The sequence below is a fragment of the Eschrichtius robustus genome, chromosome 3 (genome assembly GCF_028021215.1).
Source record: "Eschrichtius robustus isolate mEscRob2 chromosome 3, mEscRob2.pri, whole genome shotgun sequence".
Lineage (NCBI taxonomy): Eukaryota > Metazoa > Chordata > Mammalia > Artiodactyla > Eschrichtiidae > Eschrichtius > Eschrichtius robustus.
Window position 1 is genome coordinate 188,544,135 of NC_090826.1, and position 20,470 is coordinate 188,564,604.

The window sequence follows — 20,470 nt, forward strand, 5'->3', positions numbered from 1 at the left end:
TGTAGAACTTGCCCTAGCACAGCTTTTCTGTACAAGCCATTCTCAAACTTTTTGGTCTCAGGACCCCTTTACGCTTTTAAAAATTATCAGTGATCCCAAGGAGATTTTTTTGTGAGTGACGTGTAGCAGTATTTAACATATTAGAAATTAAAACTTGAGAAGCTTTCAAAATATAAGAAATGCAAGCATACGTTCCATTAGCTGTCAGAGCCATGGTGTCACACATCAGTAACCTCTGGAAAATTCTACTGTATACTCGAGTAGGAATGAGAATGATAAAAGACAAATAATGTCTTGGTATTGCTATGAAAAGAGTTTTAACTTTTGGGACTTCCAGGCGTTCCTGGATGGTACTCTCCATTATATGAATTAGTATGTAATTATTTGGCACCGTTTGCTAGGTTCTGTTGAATAGGTCCTATCAACTAAATGTTTATTGTACAGGTAACTGAGTTAAGCCCTATGACAGCTGAATATAGTCTCTGTCCTCAAGCATCTTATAACAGGCAGGGGGTAGTAATCCTTACACCAGTGCCTAGAATGTCAAAAAATATACTTGTATCATGTTAGAAAGCTCATAAGGACATGGGCTTAACGTGGCAGAGATAGTTAGGATTACTTCAGCCCAAGAGATCGGTTAGATAACGCAAGGAGAGGTGAGTGTGTTGGCTTATAGACAAAGCACAGAAATGGCAAAGTCAGATGTTGACTTCCTAGGGAGGGGTGTGTGCCTGAGTTTGGAAGGCACAAAGGGAAATCAGAGGTAATGCTAGAGTCACTGATCTGAGAGGTCCTTGAATGCCGTGCGAATTTAGATGGGCTTTATTGGGTAGGCTATGGAATTCGTTGACATTTTAAATAAAAGCATGACAGAGCTATAATTTATAGTATTCCAATAGTGGTCCAAGAGTAGGAAAAAACTGGCAGCGGAGAAGCCATCTAGAGGACTGACTAGCAGTGCGGTAAGGGGTGGTGAGAGCTGTGGTGGGAACAAGGGTGGGGGGCTTTGTAGTCTAGGAATATTCAAAATGTACTTTGCAAATAGTGAAAACTGAAACTAGGGAAATGATTCTGTGCCATAGGTCATACATTTGCTTTTATCTTTCAAGATCATGCTTTTTCTCTCCATTACGTTATGTATGTTTGGTGGTATTCAGTTACTGCAACAAACTGAGGAATAGAGGTGGGGAGGAGGGTGGGCAGTAGCAGAAACTTGTATTGTCCAGCCCCTAACTGCTCTCTCTTCCTCCCAGTGTCTCCTTTCCTCTTGGGCCGGGCCCTTTGGGCTGCCAGTCGGTTCACTGTTGCTATGTCCCCTGAATTGATCCAGCAGTTTCTTCAGGCAACAGTTAGTGGTCTTCATGAGACACAACCCCCATCAGTTCGAATTTCTGCAGTGAGAGCCATCTGGGGGTGAGTACACCACCTTAGGACAACGGAAACAGTTTTAAGAGAAAGTTGCTCAGGGTAGAAGTCCCAAACAGCAGTTGTCCAGTGGACTATGTTGCTTGGAAATTTCTGAAGACCTCCTGCAGAATGGATGTTGGAAGGACAGGGAAAGAAACCATACCAGAAACAAGGCTTCTGTCAGTCCCGGATACATCCTGTTCCCTTTTACTCCTCGTTCCTTTTCAATTCACTCCAGCTCTGGAATCATCTAGACCAACTCCCTGTCTTACAGAGAAGCAGAACCTGAGGCTCCGAGAGATAACTAACTTGCCTAGGGTCGCACAGCAGCGGGTCATAGAAGCAGGCTTAGAGTCATTTGGTTGATTGATTGCCTCTGTATTGGAAACCAAATTTGGGATAATGTAGCCTGGAAACACTGCTTATTTTTTCCCAATTTTACTTCTCTTTGTCACAGCTAGTGTACTAGTGGCTCTATTAGTCCTTTATTTATATTCCTTCTCAGACCACAGGGAGTATTGATGTTTTCAGGAGTATTTTCAAGTCCAAACTTAAGAGTCTCAGTTGAATCCTAAGAATTGCTTGAAACCCTAAAAACGCAGAGTTCACCTTCCACCTGCCTGCGCTACCTCCTTACCTTTTGAAGCAGAGATTGAGGGGTTGGCATTACTATATGTCTTTAGAAAGCATTGCTGCGGGGGGGCGTGTCAGCAAGATGTCTGAGTAAGATGTCCCTCGCTCTTATCCCTCCCACAACAACAATTTGACATCTGTCCAAGCAAGGAGATTGTCAAACTCAGTGCCATCTAAGGACAAGGAGAGCTGTTTTGAGAAGACAAGCCCACATCCCAGCCACTGACTTGCCGACCATAGTCCCGGCTACAGCCCCATTTGGTTTTGGTTCTGTCATCGGCACTGTACACCAAGGGGGAATCTCACCCACCTGTATGTCAGATAATAGAAACACAGACCTCGGTCCCAGCTGTGGATCTTGACGTGGTCCAGGACCTCCTGGAGAACACTGACTGAGACAGTTACCCACAGATGAGAGAGCCTTTGTTGAAGTCCAAAGCCCAGTGGAGAAGTTCTAGCACACCACTGGAGCAAAACAAAATCCAAGATTGGACACTTGGAAGAGGTCAGTCAGTAAAGCCTGGAGGAGGTGACTGCTACTTCAGAAGTGAAGACAGCAGTGCAAGACATAAAGGAATATGAAAAACCAAGGAAGCATGACATCACAAAAGAAACACAATAACGTTCCAGTAACCAACCCCAAAGACGTGGAGATCTGTGATTTATCTTATAAAGAATTTCAAAACAGCCATTTTAAGGAGCTCAATGAGCTACAAGAAAACACAGAAAGACAATTCCATGAAATTAGAAAAACAACTCACAGACAAAATGAGAAGTTCAACAAAGAGAGAAATCATAAAAAAGAACCAAACAAATTCTGGAGCTGAAGGATACAGAGAATGAAATGGAAAAATGCAGTAGAGAGCATCAGTAGCAGAATGGATCAGGCAGAAGAAAAAGCCTGTGAAATAGAAGACAGAACCTTCAAAATCATCCAGTCAGAGGAGGATAGAGAATAAAGAATGAAAAAGAAGGAAGAAAACGTGAACTGTGGGGTATCTTTAGGAGAAGCCGTCTACGAATTATTGGAGTCCCAGGAGAAGAGAGGGAGAAGGGGCGAAAAGCTTTTTAAAGAAATAATGGCTGAGAACTTCCCAAATCTGAGGAGAGATTTGTACCTCCTGGTTATAAAGCTAATATATCACCCCAAAATTTCAATCCAGGGTGATCTTCTCCAAGACAAAATGTAGTAAAAACTATCTAAAATCAAAGACAAAGAGGGAATTTTCAAAGCAGCAAGAGGAAAAAACTTTTCTCTCATGCAAGGGAACTCCCATAAGGCTAGCAACAGATTTCTCAGCAGAAACTTTGCAGGACAGGAGACAGTGGGATGGTATATTCTAGGTGCTGAAAGAAAAAACTGCCAACCAAGAGTGCTTTAGCTAGGAAAGTTGTCCTTCAGAACTGAAGACAAGATAAAGACTTTCCCAGACAACAAAGCTGAAGGGGTTCTTCACCACTAGACCTGCCTTACAAGAAATGCTAAGAGGAGTTCTTCAAGTTGAAATGAAAGGATGCTAATTAATAATGTGAAAATATATGACACACTGATACAGGTAAGTATATAATCGATTCGGAATACTCTGATACTGTAATACGGTGGTGTGTTAACCACCTAACTCTAGTATAAAGGTTAAAGGATGAAAGTGTTGAAAAATAACTAGCTAAATACTTTGTGATTATTATTATGAATACACAGTATAAAAGGAGTTAAATCGTGACATCAGAAACATGAAAGGAAGAGAATAAAGGGGTAGAATTTTTGTATGCAGTCAAAGTTAAGTTGTCAGTGTGAAATAGACTATCATATCTATAAAATGTCTTATGGTAGCCACAAAGCAAAAATCTATGATAGATGCACAAAAGATAAAGAGAAAGGAGTCAAAGCATTCCACCATGGAAGATCACCATTCACAAAGGAAGACAGCCAGAGAGAAAGGTCAGGGGAACAGGGAACTACAGAAGAGCCAGAAAACAATTAATAAAATGGCAGTTAATAAAATGGGCTTACTTATCAAAAATTACTTTAAATATAAATGGATTAAATTCTCCAATTAAAAGTCAAAGTAGCTGAATGGATTGAAAAAGAAGACCCAACTATATGCTGCCTAAAAGAGACTATAGGTTTTAGTACACACATAGGCTCAAAGTAAAGGGATGGAAAAAGATATTCTGTGTATGTAGAAACCAAAAGAGAGTGAGGGTATCTGTACTTTTATCAGACAAAGTACTTTAATTCAAAAGCTGTAACAAGAAACAAAGGGCATTATATGATAAGGGGGTTAATTCATCAGGAAGATACAACAATTATAGATATATGTGCACCTGCCATCGGAGCACCTAAATATATTAAGCAAATATCAATATCTGAAAGGAGAAATAGACAACAGTACAATAATAGCAGGAGATTTATACCCCACCCTCAACAATGGATATGCTCATCCAAACAGAAAATCGATAGGGAAACATTGGACTTAAACTATACTTTCAACCAAATGGACCCAACAGACATACAGAGCATTGCATCCAACAGCAGCAGAACATACTTCCTTCCCAAGCATGCATGGAGCGTTCTCCAGGATAAGTCATGAAGCAGGTTTTAGTGAATTTAACATTAAAATAATACCAAGTATCTTTTCTGATCACGTTGAGAGGAAACTAGAAATCCGTTACAGTAGGAAAACTGGAAAAATCACAAATATATGGAAATTAAACAGCACACTTCTAAACAACCCGTGGATCAAAGAACTCAAAAGAGAGATCTAAGAATATTCTGAGGGACTTCCCTGGTGGCGCAGCGGTTGAGAGTCTGCCTGCCGATGCAGGGGGCACGGGTTCGAGCCCTGGTCTGGGAAGATCCCACATGCCGCGGAGCAGCTGGGCCCGTGAGCCACAACTACTGAACTTGTACTCTAGAGCCCGCGTGCCACAACTACTGAAGCCTGTGCACCTAGAGCCTGTGCTCCACAACAAGAGAAGCCACCGCAGTGAGAAGCCCGCGCACCGCAATGAAGCCCCTGCTCACCGCAACTAGAGAAAGGCCACGCACAGCAATGAAGACCCAACGCAGCCAAAAATAAATAATAAATTAATTTTTAAAAATGATAAAGATACCCTAAAACACACGAAAATGGAAAATACAAATACCAAAACGTATGGGATGCAGCAAAAGGAGTTTTAAGAAGGAAGTTTATAGATTAAAAACACCTACCTTAAGAAAAAAGAAAGCTCTCAAACAACCTAACTTTATACCTCAGGAATTAGAGAACAAACTAAGCCCAAAGGTAGCAGTAGGAAGATGAGAGCAGCAATAAATAAAATAAAGAGCAGAAAAATATTAGAAAAATTTAGTGAGACTAAGAGCTGGTTTTTTGAAAAGATAAACAAAATTGACAGACTTTAGCTAGACTGAAAAGAAGAGAGAGAAGACTCAAGTACAGAATCAGTAATGAGAGGGGAAACTTTACAACTGATAACACAGAAAGACAAAGGTTCATAAGAGACGACTGTGAACCGGTATATGCCAACAAATTGGATAACCTAAAAGAAATGCATAAATTCCTAGAAACATGCAGCCTAACAAAACTGAATCATAAAGAAAATTGAAAATCTGAACAGACCAATAACTAACAAGGAGAGTGAGTCAGTAATCAAAAACCTCCCGTAAGAGAAAAGCCCAGGACCAGATGGTTTCACTGGTAAGTTCTACAAACATTTAAAGAAGAATTAATACCAGTCCTTCTCAAACTCTTTCCAAAAAATTGAAGAGGAGGGAACATTTCCAAACTAATTTTACTCGGCCAGCATTCCCTGATAACAAAGCCATACAAGGACACTACAGGAAAAGAAAACTACAGGCCAGTATGCCTGATGAATATAGACGCAGAGATTCTCAACACAATACTAGCAAACTGAATTCAACAACACAGTAAAAGGATCACACACCACGATCAAGTGGGATCTATCCCTGGGATGCAAGGATGGTTCAACATACATAAATTAATAAATGTCATACACCAATTAATAGAGCGAAAAATAAAAAATCACATGAGTATCTTAATAGATGCAGAAAAAGCATTTGACAAAATTCAATACCCATTCATGACAAAAACTTTCAACAAAGTGTATAGAAGGAACATATCCCAACACAATAAAGGCCATATATGACAACCCCCCCCCCCCCCAGCTAACATCATATTCAACAGTGAAAGGCTGAAAGCTTTTTCTCTTAAGATGAAGAACAAGGTAAGGGTACCCACTCTTACCACTCCTATTCAACATAGTACTGGAAGTCCCAGCCAGAGCAATTAGAAAAGAAAAGAAGAAATAATGAACTATCACAAAGAGAAATTTAAAAAACAATCTCCTGTACAATTGCATCAAAAACAATAAAATGCCTAAGCATAAATTTAACCAAGATGGTGAAAGATCTGTACACAGAAAACTATAAGACGTCGATGAAAGATTGAAGAAGACACAAATAGAAAGATGTTTCATGTTCATGGATTGGAATAATGAATATTTTTCAAATGTCCAAACTACCCAAAGCAATGTACAGATTCAGTGCAACCCCATCAAAATTCCAGTGGCATTTTTCATAGAAGAACAAACAATTCTAACATTTGTGTGGAATCACAAGAGACCCTGAATAGCCAAAGCAATCTTGAGAAAGAAAAAGCTGGAGGCATCACACTTCCTGATTTTAAACTATGTTACAAAGCTACAGTAATCAAAACAGTGAGGTACTGGCATAAAAACAGACACAGAGATCAGTGGAGCAGAGAGCCCAGCTATAAACCCACACTTATATGGTCAATTATTTTATGACAGAGGAGCCAAGAATATACAGTGGGGGAAGGACAGTCTCTTCAATAAATGGTGTTCGAAAAACTGGACCCTTATCTTACACCGTATGCTTAGGTCAACTAAAAATAAACTAAAGACTTGAACCTAAGACCTGAAACCATAAGACTCCTGGAGGAAAACATAAAAGTTAAACTCCTTGACATTTGTCTTGGCAATGATTTTTTGTATTTGGCAACAAAAGCAAAAGTACACAAGTGGGACTACATCAAACTAAAAAAGCACAGCAAAGGAAACCATCAGCCAAATGAAAAGGCAGCCTACTGAATGGGAGAAAATATTTGCAAACCATTTATCTGATAAGCAGTTAATATGCAAAATATATGAAAAACTCATACAACTCAATAGCAAATAATCTGATTTTTAACAATGGCAGAGGACTTGAATAGACACTTTTTCTAAAGAAGACATACAGATAGCCAACAGGTACATGAAAGAGCGCTCAACATCACTAGTTATCAGGAAAATGCGAATCAAAACCACAATGAGCTACCACCTCAGACTTGTTAGAATGGCTATCATCAAAAAGACAAGAAATATGGGACTTCCCTGGTGGCGCAGTGGTTGAGAATCTGCCTGCTAATGAAGGGGACATGGGTTCAAGCCCTGGTCTGGGAAGATCCCACATGCCGCGGAGCAACTCGGCCCGTGAGCCACAACTGCTGAGCCTGCGCGTCTGGAGCCTGTGCTCCGCAACAAGAGAGGCCGCGATAGTGAGAGGCCCACGCACCGCGATGAAGAGTGGCCCCCGCTTGCCACAACTAGAGAAAGCCCTCGCACAGAAACGAAGACCCAACACAGCCATAAATAAATAAATAAATAAATAAATAAATAAATAAATAAATAAATAAAATTAACAGTTAAAAAAAATTATTAAAAAAAAAAAGACAAGAAATAACAAGGTTGGTGAGGGTGTGGAGAAAAGGGAGCCCTTGTGCACTGCTGGTGGGAATGTAAATTGGTGCAGCCACTGGAAAACAGTATGGAGGGTCCTAAAAAAATTTAAAAATAGAACTACCATTTGATCCAGCAGTCCCGTTTCTGGGTATATATCCAAAGGCAATGAAAACAAGATCTCGAAGAGGTGTCTGCACTCCTGTGTTTATCGCAGCATTATTCACAGTGGCTGAGACGTGGAAACAACCTGAGTGTGCATCGGTGGATGAGTGGATGAAGGAGATGTGTGAGTATTCAGTGGACCATAATATAACTCAGCTGCGAGAAAGAGGGAAAGCCTGCCATTTGCAGCAGCTTGGATGGACCTTGAGGGCATGGTGCTGAGTGAAATAAGCCACACAGAGGAAGACAAATGCTGCATGGTATCACTTACATGTGGAACCTTTTAAAAAGCCCAACCCTTTGTAAAGGAGAGCAGGAAGGAGGTTGCTGAGGGTGGGGAACATGGAGAGATTGATAAAAGGGTACACGCTGTCGTCGGTCAGATGACCAAGGGCTGAGGATCTAACGTGAGATATGGTGACTGCATCATGTAACGGGACGCAGAAATTAGTGTTCTCACCCAGAAGAAGGTAAATCTGAGATGATGGACGTGTCAGTGACCTGGATGTGGGAAACCTTTCACGCTGTGCATGTCCGTCCAGTCACCACAGTGTACATAGCTAACCATTTTATAGGTCGGTCACGCCGCAGTAAAGCTGAGAAGAATTTAAATTTAAAGAAACTTAAAGTTTGCTTAAATTTTATACTACTCTTATAATCAGAAAAAATATGTGAAGAGAACTCTCTTTTGTTTAATAGTTTTCAATTCTCTGGCTACATGGGCATTGGTTTTCTGGAAAGGTGTAACAGCTGTCTCTGGAAAAGTGACAAAAGCCATGAACGTGCACAGCAAAGAAATGGACACTCATACCTGTTTATAAAATTTTACATCATGTGTGGAAGAGTGGACCCCAGGTTAAGAGCTTCCTGTGAAGGGGTGCTAGCTGTGCTTTCTTTCACAGCCAGGATTCTCCATTTGGCCATTTCCCTCTTCAGTTTTCCAGCCAGTTTCAGTCTGGCTTATATTCTCATCACGTCACCGAAACTGCTCATTCTCATGTCACCAGCAACCCTTTCCTGGTCATCATACCACCTTGGCTTTTCTCTCTTTTACCCCAGTTTTAATATATTCATTCATGTCGTAGTGTATGTATTATTGCAAACTGCCTTAAACACATTTCTGAAACAAGATATTGATTGACAGATACTTCCACTTGTGTCTCATTTCTCTAATCATATTTATGCCAGCCTCTCTCCAGAGCTCCAAATTAATGTATGTGCTTACTGTCTATACCAGGATGGGTATCTTACAAGCACCTGAAAACTAACACATCCACTACTGAGCTTACTGTTTACCCCCTCCAGGCCTACCCTACCTGTAGTCCCTGTTATAGTAAAAGTACAGATCTTGTACCTTTAGATCTTATACCTAAAGATAGAGGTCTGTACTCCCAGAGATGCCAGCTCTCTGCCAGGGCTTGGTTCCTTCGCCTCTCCTCCCTTCCTCCCTCTCCCACTGTGGCTGCCCTGGCTCGTGTGCTCAGCTTCTTGTGCCTGAAAATTAAAACTCATGGCTCTGGTTGTGCTCTTCGAACTCTGGGATACAGGTACCCGGAAGAAAGTCAGAGTATACCAGATGGTCCATGAGGCCACAGGATAAATATAGAGCATTTTCCTGGGATGTCGGTTTTCCCTGAAGACTGTGGGGTAGGGCAAAGAAGAGATTAGGTGTTAGGAGTAATTTGTAAAAAAAAAAAAAACTTTGATATACACTGACTTCCAGGATAAAGTCTAACCTCCTTAGCATGGCATGGAAGATCCCATATGATCTGGCCAGATGATGCACTCTGTGGTCTCCCAGACTCTGTAAACCCTTAGAATGAGAAGCAGCGGGAAGAGGTAGGGCACCACTCAGTCCCAGTGGCGATGGATGCAGAACCTAGTCTGACGAGCCAAGAGCTGCTCACAGCCAGACGCTGAGCCAGCTCTTAAGGAGGAGTTAGATTAGAGCACGGTGGCATTGAACATAGAGATGTTATAGATGAGGAACTCCCTGACAATCCAGCAGTTATTGGCGCTTTCACTGCCGAGGGCCCGGGTTCGATCCCTGGTTGGGGAACTAAGATCCCGCAAGCCGCGCAGTGTGGCTAAAAAAAAAAGATGTTATGGACCAAAAAACAAAGAATCTGAACAAATCTGAGATCGATGTTATGGACCAAAAAACAAAGAATCTGAACAAATCTGAGATCTAAGCCCACAGGTTTACTAGTCACTGTGGATCTTTGAACCCAGCAGCTGACACAAATAATATGGTTGTAAGACACTTAAAAATTAAGTTAAGAAAAACCATTTATTGTGAATCTGGGGTCGGGGGGCCTTGTTTCTGCACTAGGTTCTTTTAACATAGAGAAACAATGTTTTTATTGACTTCTATTACCGTTCTGAAAATAATAAAAGTAAAGACTTAGATGATATATTTTTAATAATTGTATCCCATTGGACATGGTAAGCAGCACCCAGTAAATATTTATTGATTGAATAAGAGGCAAATAAGGTAGAACTATGTATAGAAAACAAACTTTTTTTTAAGAAATAAAATTTCCTTTTTTTAAATTTTTAAATTTTTATTTTATATTGGAGTATAGTTGATTAACAACGTTGTGTTGGTTTCAGGTGTACAGCAAAGTGATTCATTTATACGTATACATGTATCTATTCTTTTTCAAATTCTTTTCCCATCTTGGTTATTAAAGAGTATTGAGCAGAGTTCCCTGTGCTATACAGTAGGTCCTTGTTGGTTATCTATTTTAAATATAGCCACGTGTACATGTCAATCCCAAACTCCCAGTCTATCCCTCCCTCCCACCCCCCCGTAACCATAAATTCGTACTCTTACGTCAGTGAGTCTGTTTCTGTTTTGAAAACAAACTTTTAAACCCTGCAAATAGTACACCAATTTTGTAAGTATGTGTAAAATGTTTATATACATTGATCTCATCTTAGGATGCAAAAAAACTCCAAAAAGTATAAAATCTTTATAACATGAAAGTTAAATAATAGTCTCCTACTAAATTAACAGTTGTATTGGAAAAGATTTAAAAACACTGTTTGGAAAATTATATATATATATATATATATCTTAGGAATGTGACTAAAACAATAGTCTGAGGAATCATAAGTCATTTGACTTAATATCTTAATAATTTGGATGCAACCATGACTGGGATTTGCTTCAAAACGAAATAGAGGGATGAAAGAAATTTTAAAGGAAATAACAAAGACCAAAGCAGAAATAAATTAGAAAACATAGAAATGGTGGTGGTGATAGTTCTAAACAAAAAGCCACAGAAAGATGTAAAAACTTAATGAGCTCTAGAAGTAGTAGCTTCATAAAGCTTCACTTGTAAATGCTGTAACACGTAATGCTGATTGGAAAAACCAGGAATTGAGGTACCTGCTGGTGAGTAGTTCTTGCTTATTTCTTGCTCTCCAGTTATTGTGACCAGCTGAAAGTCTCGGAGAGCACCCACGTGCTTCAGCCCTTCCTCCCCAGTATCCTGGATGGCTTAATTCACCTGGCGGCTCAGTTCAGCTCAGAGGTCCTCAACCTGGTGATGGAGACCCTGTGCATCGTTTGTACGGTAGACCCAGAGTTCACAGCAAGCATGGAGAGCAAAATCTGCCCCTTCACCATCGCCATCTTCCTAAAGTACAGTAACGGTATGCGCGAGGCAGGTTGCGGGGGTGGGGTGGGGGGGGCGGGGTCGCGTGAGCGCTTCCCTGGGTCTGATGGTCTTAGCATTAGAAGCAAAGAATGTGACTTTGAATTTGCGAGAGTAGGGTCGTGCTATATAGATCCAGCAGCACTAAACAGCAGAGAACCTATGCCTGTAACTCTCATTGTCTAGTAAGAACTGGGAAGAAAGATAACGAAGAAAGCTAACCAGCAAGACGTATAATTCAGGACTTTGACAGTAAAGTAAGGGAATTGAGCAACTAAATCAAAAGCTTCCTAAAAGAAGAGGCCTAGAACTATAACTAGAAAAGGAAAAGTGAAGAAGGAGATACATGCAAAGGTTTATGAATAAGGTGTTCATCGCATGTTCTTTATAGTAGCAAAAATTTGGAAATAATAAGAGGTTAATTAATTATATCCATAAAATGGAATGCTTTGCAGCCGTTAATAATCCAACCTCAAAGGAATTGTTAAAGCCATGAGGAAGCGCTCACCTTGTAAGTGAATAGATTGTTTTCCAAAAGGCGTAGAATATAACCCCAAGTTTTGGTTTTGCTTTAGAAAAGGATGTATGTGTGGATATGTATATAGAAAAAACACCAGAAGAAAATGCATCAAAATGTTAAGGGTAGTTATCTCTAGGGGGTGGAATTACAGGTGTGTTTTTTCCTTTAATACTTTCCTGCATTTTAAGTTTTTCTGCAGTGAGTGTGTGTTAGAAATATTGAGGACATTTGTATCTGAAGAGCGAGTATTGAAGCTTGGAAGGGGGTTGGTTATGTAACATGATGTTGTACTGAACATTTTATTCAATTCGCTTTTTCACTTAAAAATGTGTCCTAAGGAGGGTTCCACACTGCAGTCTTAGATAGTCCTCATTCTCTCCGCCCGTCACATAGTGTTTATTCCATAAATACCATCATTTATTTACCCATGCTGTTCATGGACCTCTGGGTTGTTTACAGTTCTTGTCTATTATGGACAACGCTGCAGTGAACTTTTAACGTGTGTCTTAGTGCCCTGCACACTGCATACGTTGTCTCATGCTAGATAGAGGAGGGCATTTATATTTTTCTTATATATTTTTCTTACATAAAGCAGGTCGAGCTGAAGTTGCATTTCTTCACGAGGCTCTGCTTTTGGAAGGCTTTTTTACCTTTTGCCCTCCAATGGCTTTGCGAGTTCTTGTGCATGGTGCCCACCCCCAGGAGATGTACGTGGTCCTCGTCGACACGTGGGAACCTGGGAAGAGTCAGTACTTGGGCAGTTTCCGAGACTGATGTCTTCTTAACAAAGTGTCAGTGGGGGCTTTTTTTCCCCTTAAGCATTTGTTTTCATAATCAGTCCAAGTTTCACAAGAATACAGACGTTAAAGATTTGTCCCAGAAAAAGAGGCAGGTTTTGTTTTAGGAATAGCTGTTGCTGACTCGTCCCTGACTTCATGAGATCACACACATGCTGTCTCCCAGACAGCTAGCAGCTCTCCCTGCTTTTCCGGTTACTCAGGTGGCCCCAGTAGGTTCCGGGTCAGTGATGTGTAATCAAAGCAGAAGTTGTAAACGTGTGGACACCAAGGGGGGAGAACCGCGGTGGGGTGGGGATGGTGGTGTGCTGAATTGGGAGATTGGGATTGACATGTATACACTGATGTGTATAAAATTGATGACTAGTAAGAACCTGCTGTATAAAAAAACAAACAAACAAACACAAAACAACTAATACTAAACTTTCTTTGGGTTATTTGTATGGAAATATGTTAATGTAAATGTTTCAGACATTACATGAAATTTCTAAAAAAAAAAAAAAAAAAAAACAAAGCGGAAGTTGTTCACTTCGGTTAGGGCCAAACAACAGGCAGCATTAAGGCAGAAGCACACACAGACCACCAGGCGGGGGAACTCGTGTTGCCTTCTCCACTTCAGATCCTGTGGTCGCCTCGCTGGCTCAGGACATCTTCAAGGAGCTGTCCCAGATTGAAGCCTGCCAGGGCCCCATGCAGATGAGGCTGATTCCCACCCTCGTCAGCATCATGCAGGCACCAGCAGACAAGATCCCTGCGGGGCTCTGTGCGGTACGGCAGTCGTTAACGGGGCCGGGGTGGGGATGAGAGAGCGCGAGCGAGCCCTGCACGAGCCCCCCGCGATCCCACCCCGCGGAGGCCGACCAGCAGCGTGATATGTTCACGGGGTGATGTTCCTGGGCTACTTCACCCACAAGGACAGTGGGCGGTTCTCGAGGCTTTCAGAAGGGAGCTCTTGTTCCCAAGGTGCCCTCGGTGATTGGACAGTCCCGTGATGACACTGTCCCTGGCTGTCCAGTCACCCTCTGTGCCCGCCCACCCCCATGGCTTCTCAAGTGGTGAGCTGCCGCCAGGAGACTTGAGAGCACCCTCTGCTGTCTTCTTCTTCCAGAAACGTGCCTTTCATTATGAGTGTCTCTGGGTTGGTGGGTGGGCTCCGCACAGTAAGGATCTTGTTGTTGGGCCCCCTCCGCCCACCCCAGAGGCAAGCCTGACTTCTCTCCTGCAGACGGCCATTGACATCCTGACCACGGTCGTGCGGAACACGAAGCCCCCCCTCTCCCAGCTGCTTATCTGCCAGGCTTTCCCTGCTGTGGCCCAGTGCACCCTCCACACAGACGACAACGCCACCATGCAGGTATCTCCGTGCAGGTGTCACCACGCCGGCGTCCAAGCCGCGGTGCGTGTGCAGCAGGCTGAGAAGCGGGACGCCATTTCCTGTCTTTGAGATAGAAACCCCTCAAATCTGTATTTACCCAGAGGACCCAGGAAGGGTTCCGACTGCTAAAACCAAGACGTTCTGTGCGTCTCAAAGGTGTGAGTGCCAGCCGTCCTACTATCTGTGTGGGGGCGCTGCGGCGGCAGAAGAGATTGTAGACGTACAGACTAATGAAGTCAGCAAAGGGGTCAGCCTTTGGAAATCTGTAGGCAGCGTGGTTGGTGTGAGGTCTGCTTTATTCTCACAGAGACCTGCAGTCCCCCCAGTTACCGCTGTGTCTTAGCTCTGTTTTCTCAGTACCAGAGGTAGAGCTTTACGGTTGAAACTCCGTTTGCGTGTCCATTCTCCCTTTGATGAGAAGCGCGCGTTTCTGAGCTAGCCGATGCGGCACAGCAGAGACAGGGTGGTGCGCGCCTGTGTCTGCAACGGCGCGGCCCCAACTCCAGCGGAATGAGCCCCCCAGACCCTGCAGACGGAGGGCTTGTGTGCCCGCGGCTGACCTGGTCCCCTCCCTTGTCTCGCAGAATGGTGGTGAGTGCCTGCGGGCCTACGTGTCGGTGACGCTGGAGCAGGTGGCCCAGTGGCACGACGAGCAGGGCCACAATGGGCTGTGGTACGTGATGCAGGTGGTGAGCCAGCTCCTGGACCCCCGCACCTCCGAGTTCACTGCCGCCTTCGTGGGCCGCCTCGTGTCCACCCTCATCTCCAAGGCGGGGCGGGAGCTGGGGGAGAACCTGGACCAGATTCTCCGTGCCATCCTCAGCAAGATGCAGCAGGCGGAGACGCTCAGCGTCATGCAGGTAAGACGGCCCCAGCCCCAGAGACGCCGGCGAGGAAGCGGCCACGCGGCCCTCTGTCTCCTGCCCGGCTGCCTGAGTCCCTGAAGCCGGCGTCCTCCTGTCCCCCCAGTCCCTGATCATGGTGTTCGCCCACCTGGTGCACACCCAGCTGGAGCCCCTCCTGGAGTTCCTGTGCAGCCTCCCGGGGCCCACCGGCAAGCCTGCCCTGGAGTTCGTGATGGCCGAGTGGACCAGCCGGCAGCACCTCTTCTACGGGCAGTACGAGGGCAAAGTCAGGTGGGGCCTCCTCCTCCTCCTCTGGGCCTTCTGCCTCTTTCCCTGACTTGACTTGACGTACCCAGCTGCCCGTTGCATTCCTTTTGCCTCTGTTTCTTTCTGGCTAAACTGTATATTCAAGTAGCTGCCGTCTTGAAATTCCCAAAAGAGAGTCGTCGCAGGTGGAGCGTGTGCTTTTGATCTCTGCTGGCTAGAGACCCTCCCCTGCCCGCACCTTCGCCCAGCCAGGTGCTGCTGGCGGCTGCCTCTTCTTCATAAACCCAGCTTTCTAACTTTTCATCCTGGACTTTATGCACGGCGTCTCATCACCCCACACTCCTCCTGGCGCGGACATCGTGGTGCTGCTCACCCACTCCGGCTCTGTTCAAGGACAGCTCTCATCCGACCGTCCTTAGGAACACGACATCCCCTTTTCAGCCGAACTCTCTTCTGTCCCCTGATTAGCTGTGAAAGCACTTTCACCCTCCAAGTGTCGGGACGTAACTGCTTGTCTCCTTGGAGCGAACTCCGAGGGGGCAGCTGATCGGCCCTTTCTGGCTCTTCCTCGCCAGCTCCGTGGCGCTGTGTAAGCTGCTCCAGCACGGCATCAACGCGGATGACAAGCGGCTGCAGGACATCCGCGTGAAGGGGGAGGAGATCTACGGCCTGGACGAGGGCACCCGCACCCGCTCCAAGTCGGCCAAGAGTGGGTGACGCTGCTCCCCTCGCGCGCACGCGCACGCACGCGCGCACGCACGCGCGCGCGCACGCACGCACGCACGCACACCCCGCCCCCGCCCCCGCCCCCGCCCCCGAGGCTCGGGACCGCCGGGCTGGGAGGCGGTTAAGACGTGACTGTTAGTGATGGGCTTGATAAGAAGCAAGCGGCAGAAAACCCCGGGTAGACAGTGGAGCGGAGCGTGTGGGTCCTGCTGCTGCTGCTGAAAGTGGACAGGAGTCCCAGGTGCACGGACCCCCCCAGCATCCAGCTTCATCCTGGGCCTTGGATGCCCACTTCTAGCCTCTTTCTGTCTGATTGCCTTTGGCCCATGACTCCGCTGACGTGTGGGCAGAGTGCAGAGCTGCCTTTTTTTTTTTTTTTTTTTTTTTTTTAATTTACCATCTTAACCATTTTTTTTTTTTTTTTAATTAACTTATTTTTTCTGCACCGGGTCTTCGTTGCTGCACGCAGGCTTTCTCTGGTCGCGGGCTGCGCGGGCTTCTCATCGAGGTGGCTTCTCATTGCGGAGCGCGGGCTCTAGAGCGCAGCCTCAGTAGTTGTGGCGCACGGGCTTATTAGTTGCTCCGCGGCACGCGGGATCTTCCCGGACCAGGGCTCGAACCCGTGTCCCCTGCATTGGCAGGCGGATTCTTAACCGCTGCGCCACCAGGGAAGCCCTAGAGCTGCCTTCTTTAACTGCAGGTTTACACTCACCTGTGCTGCTTCTCGAAACTGCAAGTCCCAGGGCCTGGAGTGCTCCACCCTATGCAGGTCCCTGGTTTCCAGGCTTTTTTTACTGGCAAAACCTGTCCTCCCTTAGTCCCTGAAGTCTCTCATCTCTCCTGACTTCTAAACTCCTGTAACGTGGCACAGAATGAAGTTATTTAATTTTCCGTCGTGCCTCAGGGCTGGGTGTGGTCTGGCCAGTGGAGAGCCAGGGGGCGGTGCGCTGTGCCTGGTGAGCTAGGGCTCCCTTGCGGGGGGAGCGGCCCAGGGACAGTCGGACGTGGAGCCTCCTCTTTCCCTCCCAGACCCTGAGCGCTGGACAAACATCCCCTTGCTGGTCAAGATCCTGAAGCTGATCATCAACGAGCTGTCCAACGTCATGGAGGCCAACGCCGCCCGCCAGGCCGCCCCTGCAGAGTGGAGCCAAGGTGCCCGCACTCCCTGGAGACTGAACTAGCAGCCAGGCCCCGGGCTTGCAGATCGCTGGCTGGGTGTGCTGAGTCCCCACGGCCCAGACTGATCTCCAGGGTCTGCCTGCAGCACCTCGGGGGTGGCCAGGAGGCCAGCCCTTCCGGCTCTGATTGTTCTGAAGAGCCTCTCGGCCTGTTCTCTCCCCACCAGCACGCTTAGTTTTTCCATTCAGACTTAGTGGGGGATCTGGCCTGGTCCTCTTACCGCTGGGGCCCATGGGGCCGCAGCGCAGAAACCCACGGGGCTTTTGTGTCCTGGCCGGTCTGGCTGTGGGAGGGAGATGCATGCGTGTGCTCCAGCTGCTTCTCGGCCCCATGCAGATGACTCCAGTGACATGTGGGAGGACCAGGACGAGGACGACGACGAGGAGGAGGACGGCCTAGCGGGCCAACTCTTGTCCGATATTCTTGCCACAAGTAAATACGGTGAGCGTCGAGGCCAGCCCTGCGCACACTGGTACCCAGAACGGGGCGCCCAGGAAAGGGCGAGCGGTGGGCCCACGAGGGACGTGCCTTGGGCTTTTGTACCCCTTGACCTCAGCCATGTGGGCGCTGCCTGCCCCCCGGGGCCCGTGCCCTGACCCTCCCTGGCTTGGTGTCTCTCCAGAGGAGGACTACTACGAGGATGACGAGGAAGACGACCCTGACGCCCTGAAGGATCCTCTCTATCAGGTCGATCTGCAGGTGAGGGTGTCCAGAGACGGCGTCTCGCAAGCAGCAGTGGCTTGAGCACCATTCCTGGCTGACCTCGTCTTGCCCGGTGGGCCGGGCTTGGGGAGGGCGGGGACTTTGCACCCCGGGGCTTCCTACCCCTGCCCCGTGTTGGAATCCAGCTTCCTGGGGCTGTGTCGTTGCAAGTCCTAGGGGTGGATTGCCAGGTGTGGTCTTGGGAAGTCCCTGTGGGATTCAGTCTCTGGGTTGAACCTTCCCTAGAGCCCATCCCTCGGGGCACTGGCACGAGTGTGAAGGTTCCCGCCCTCAGGGACACCTCCCTCCTCCGTTCCTCCAGGCGTACCTCACGGACTTCCTCTGCCAGTTTGCTCAGCAGCCCTGCTACGTGGTGTTCTCAGGCCACCTCAACGACCACGAGAGGCGGGTTCTGCAGACCATTGGCATCTGAAACGGTCCTCCTCCTGCCCCGCCGCACACCGTTCTGCAGCCCTCACTGGCCTTGAGATGCACTTTCTTCTCAGCCTGGAGCGGCCTCTGCAGAGTGACACTGGCAGTACAGACCAGGCTCACCAGTGCCATCACCTAGGAATGCTGGGACAAAGGACATTTCCCAAAGCACCCTGAAGCAGCCCGTCTCTGGAACCTTCTTGTCCCCAGCTGTGCCCGCCTCTGCTCCTAGAGTCCTCTGCTGGCCGGGCCAGAATCATGGTGCCCGGAAGGGTTATGTGTTCATGGATTATTCGGCCTCACCTGAGGAGCACCGGAAGTCACGACCGTTCATATTCTAAAGTGGACCTGTTTCCTTTCGCAGGACGTCTGACGTGTTCAGATAGGAATACCCTCGGGCGAGAATGGTGTTTTCTGCCCCGCGCCGCAGACGCGCTGGGTCTCGTAGGAGCGAGGGGAAGCGGCGCCAGGGCCCCCCCATTCCTCCTGCGACACTGAGACTCCCCGTCGAAGGAGGTCGTCTTGGTTTTGCCTCGTTGCATGACACAGCCCCTCCCCGACGCTGTTCCTCTGTATACATGCACGCACACGGGATAAGCCAGACAGATGGCAATTTGTTTTTCCTTTTTTAGAAAAAAAAAAAAAAAAAATGAGGGAAGAACAGATTTTTTTAAAAAGTCCACCTGACCCAACCATATTTAACATGCCTCTCACACACATCCCCACACCGTCTGATATTCAGAGGCTCCCCCTCTCCCTCAGGAATTCTCTAAGGTGGGTAAGTTGTAGCCCTCAAATTTGCAATGTGTATTTTTCTAGGAGAGTAAAGTAATCTTTACAAATGAATTTAGTCTGCATGGTATAAGGTGTCTCAGCACCTCTTCCTTCTGTTCCTTCTAGAAGGAAAATTAAAATGAGGGGGAAAGGCTTAGGTAGAGCTGTGTAGTAGACACCGTTGTGTGTTTTAGCTGACCTAGAGGAAATGATTGATTCTCCTAGTTGGGAATTGTCTGTGGTGGGTTCAAAAGTGAATGAGGATAAGAAATCAGGAGGAGGAAGGTGAATTAGCCCGGCAGCCCCTTTTTTGGTACTGCCCACACCCAGCGCCCCATTTTTAATAGCTGCAGAGTATTCCTTTAGGGTGGTGGTCTCACAGCGGGAAATAGAATATAAACTGAATTTAACTATCTCAAGGAAAGACCACCCCCCCATGGGCATTGATTCTGCGGGGCTGCCTTGGGAGCCTGGGGACTTGTTGCCACTAGGTGTCCCTGCTGGTCACTGCCCCCCACCTGCAGTGGAAAGCCTGGGAGCGGGGTGGTGTGTGTGTGTTCCCGGGGCTGCCAACCAGGCCCTGGGCTCGTGCCGCCTCTGACCACTGCTCCTCCTCCCGTGATTCTGGTGAGATGACGCAGGTCTGGCCACTGGTGCTCGGAGACTTGCCCCACGGTTGTAGGTCTGAAGGCAGGGCTCGGTGCTGAAGGTCCACCAGGCCAGGATGTCCCGGATAGGCACAAAGGAGTGGTCTCGTGCCAGCAGCCTGGGAGGCGGGGGCTCCCACACACTGGCCGGGCCTGCTCCCTAGGAAGAGCGTCTGCATCCAGGGCTGAAGTGACCCTCCAGCGAGGTCCTTTCCTCCTGCTCTCCTCTCGCCGGTTTTGGGGAGGACCGGGCCTCCTGCCTCAGAACTGGAGTCCTGGAGGAAAGGGTCGCGGAAGCATTTAGGGGGCTACCCCTGCCCCGCAGACTTAACGCTGTGGGCGAGAGCAGAGGGAGCCCTCGGTGTGCAGGCACTTCCTTGTGTTTCCAGAGCGTGTTCACATACGTCGTCCCGTTTACCTTGACAGCTGGTTCCCGTGAGGCGTTTCCATTCTGTCGCTGAGGAAAAGAGTTCAGAGACCACATCCGTTGTCAGGGCAGGAAGTGAAAAAGACCTGCCGGAGGCCAGGGGAACGGACAGAAAGTTACACTCTAGCTCCTCCTTTGTGTCTGTCTTTTTGGCC

General features: G+C 46.9%; 1 protein-coding gene across 2 annotated transcripts in view; it reads left to right on the top strand.

The window, feature by feature from the left end:
- The window catches only part of IPO9 (importin 9), a 47,023-nt gene extending 27,710 nt beyond the window's left edge, over positions 1 to 19,313 (top strand). Inside the window, exons 14-24 of one of the 2 annotated variants that reach the window (XM_068541892.1) lie at positions 1,254 to 1,413; positions 11,396 to 11,622; positions 13,561 to 13,709; positions 14,167 to 14,337; positions 14,901 to 15,176; positions 15,286 to 15,452; positions 16,004 to 16,137; positions 17,184 to 17,306; positions 17,670 to 17,774; positions 17,956 to 18,032; positions 18,358 to 19,313. In XM_068541892.1, coding sequence (XP_068397993.1) covers positions 1,254 to 1,413; positions 11,396 to 11,622; positions 13,561 to 13,709; positions 14,167 to 14,337; positions 14,901 to 15,176; positions 15,286 to 15,452; positions 16,004 to 16,137; positions 17,184 to 17,306; positions 17,670 to 17,774; positions 17,956 to 18,032; positions 18,358 to 18,468 — 1,700 coding nt within the window. In that variant the 3' untranslated portion in view covers positions 18,469 to 19,313. The remainder of the gene's footprint in view (positions 1 to 1,253; positions 1,414 to 11,395; positions 11,623 to 13,560; positions 13,710 to 14,166; positions 14,338 to 14,900; positions 15,177 to 15,285; positions 15,453 to 16,003; positions 16,138 to 17,183; positions 17,307 to 17,669; positions 17,775 to 17,955; positions 18,033 to 18,357) is intronic. The other variant, XM_068541893.1, reaches the window with a different exon arrangement.
- Positions 19,314 to 20,470: the final 1,157 nt, after the last annotated feature.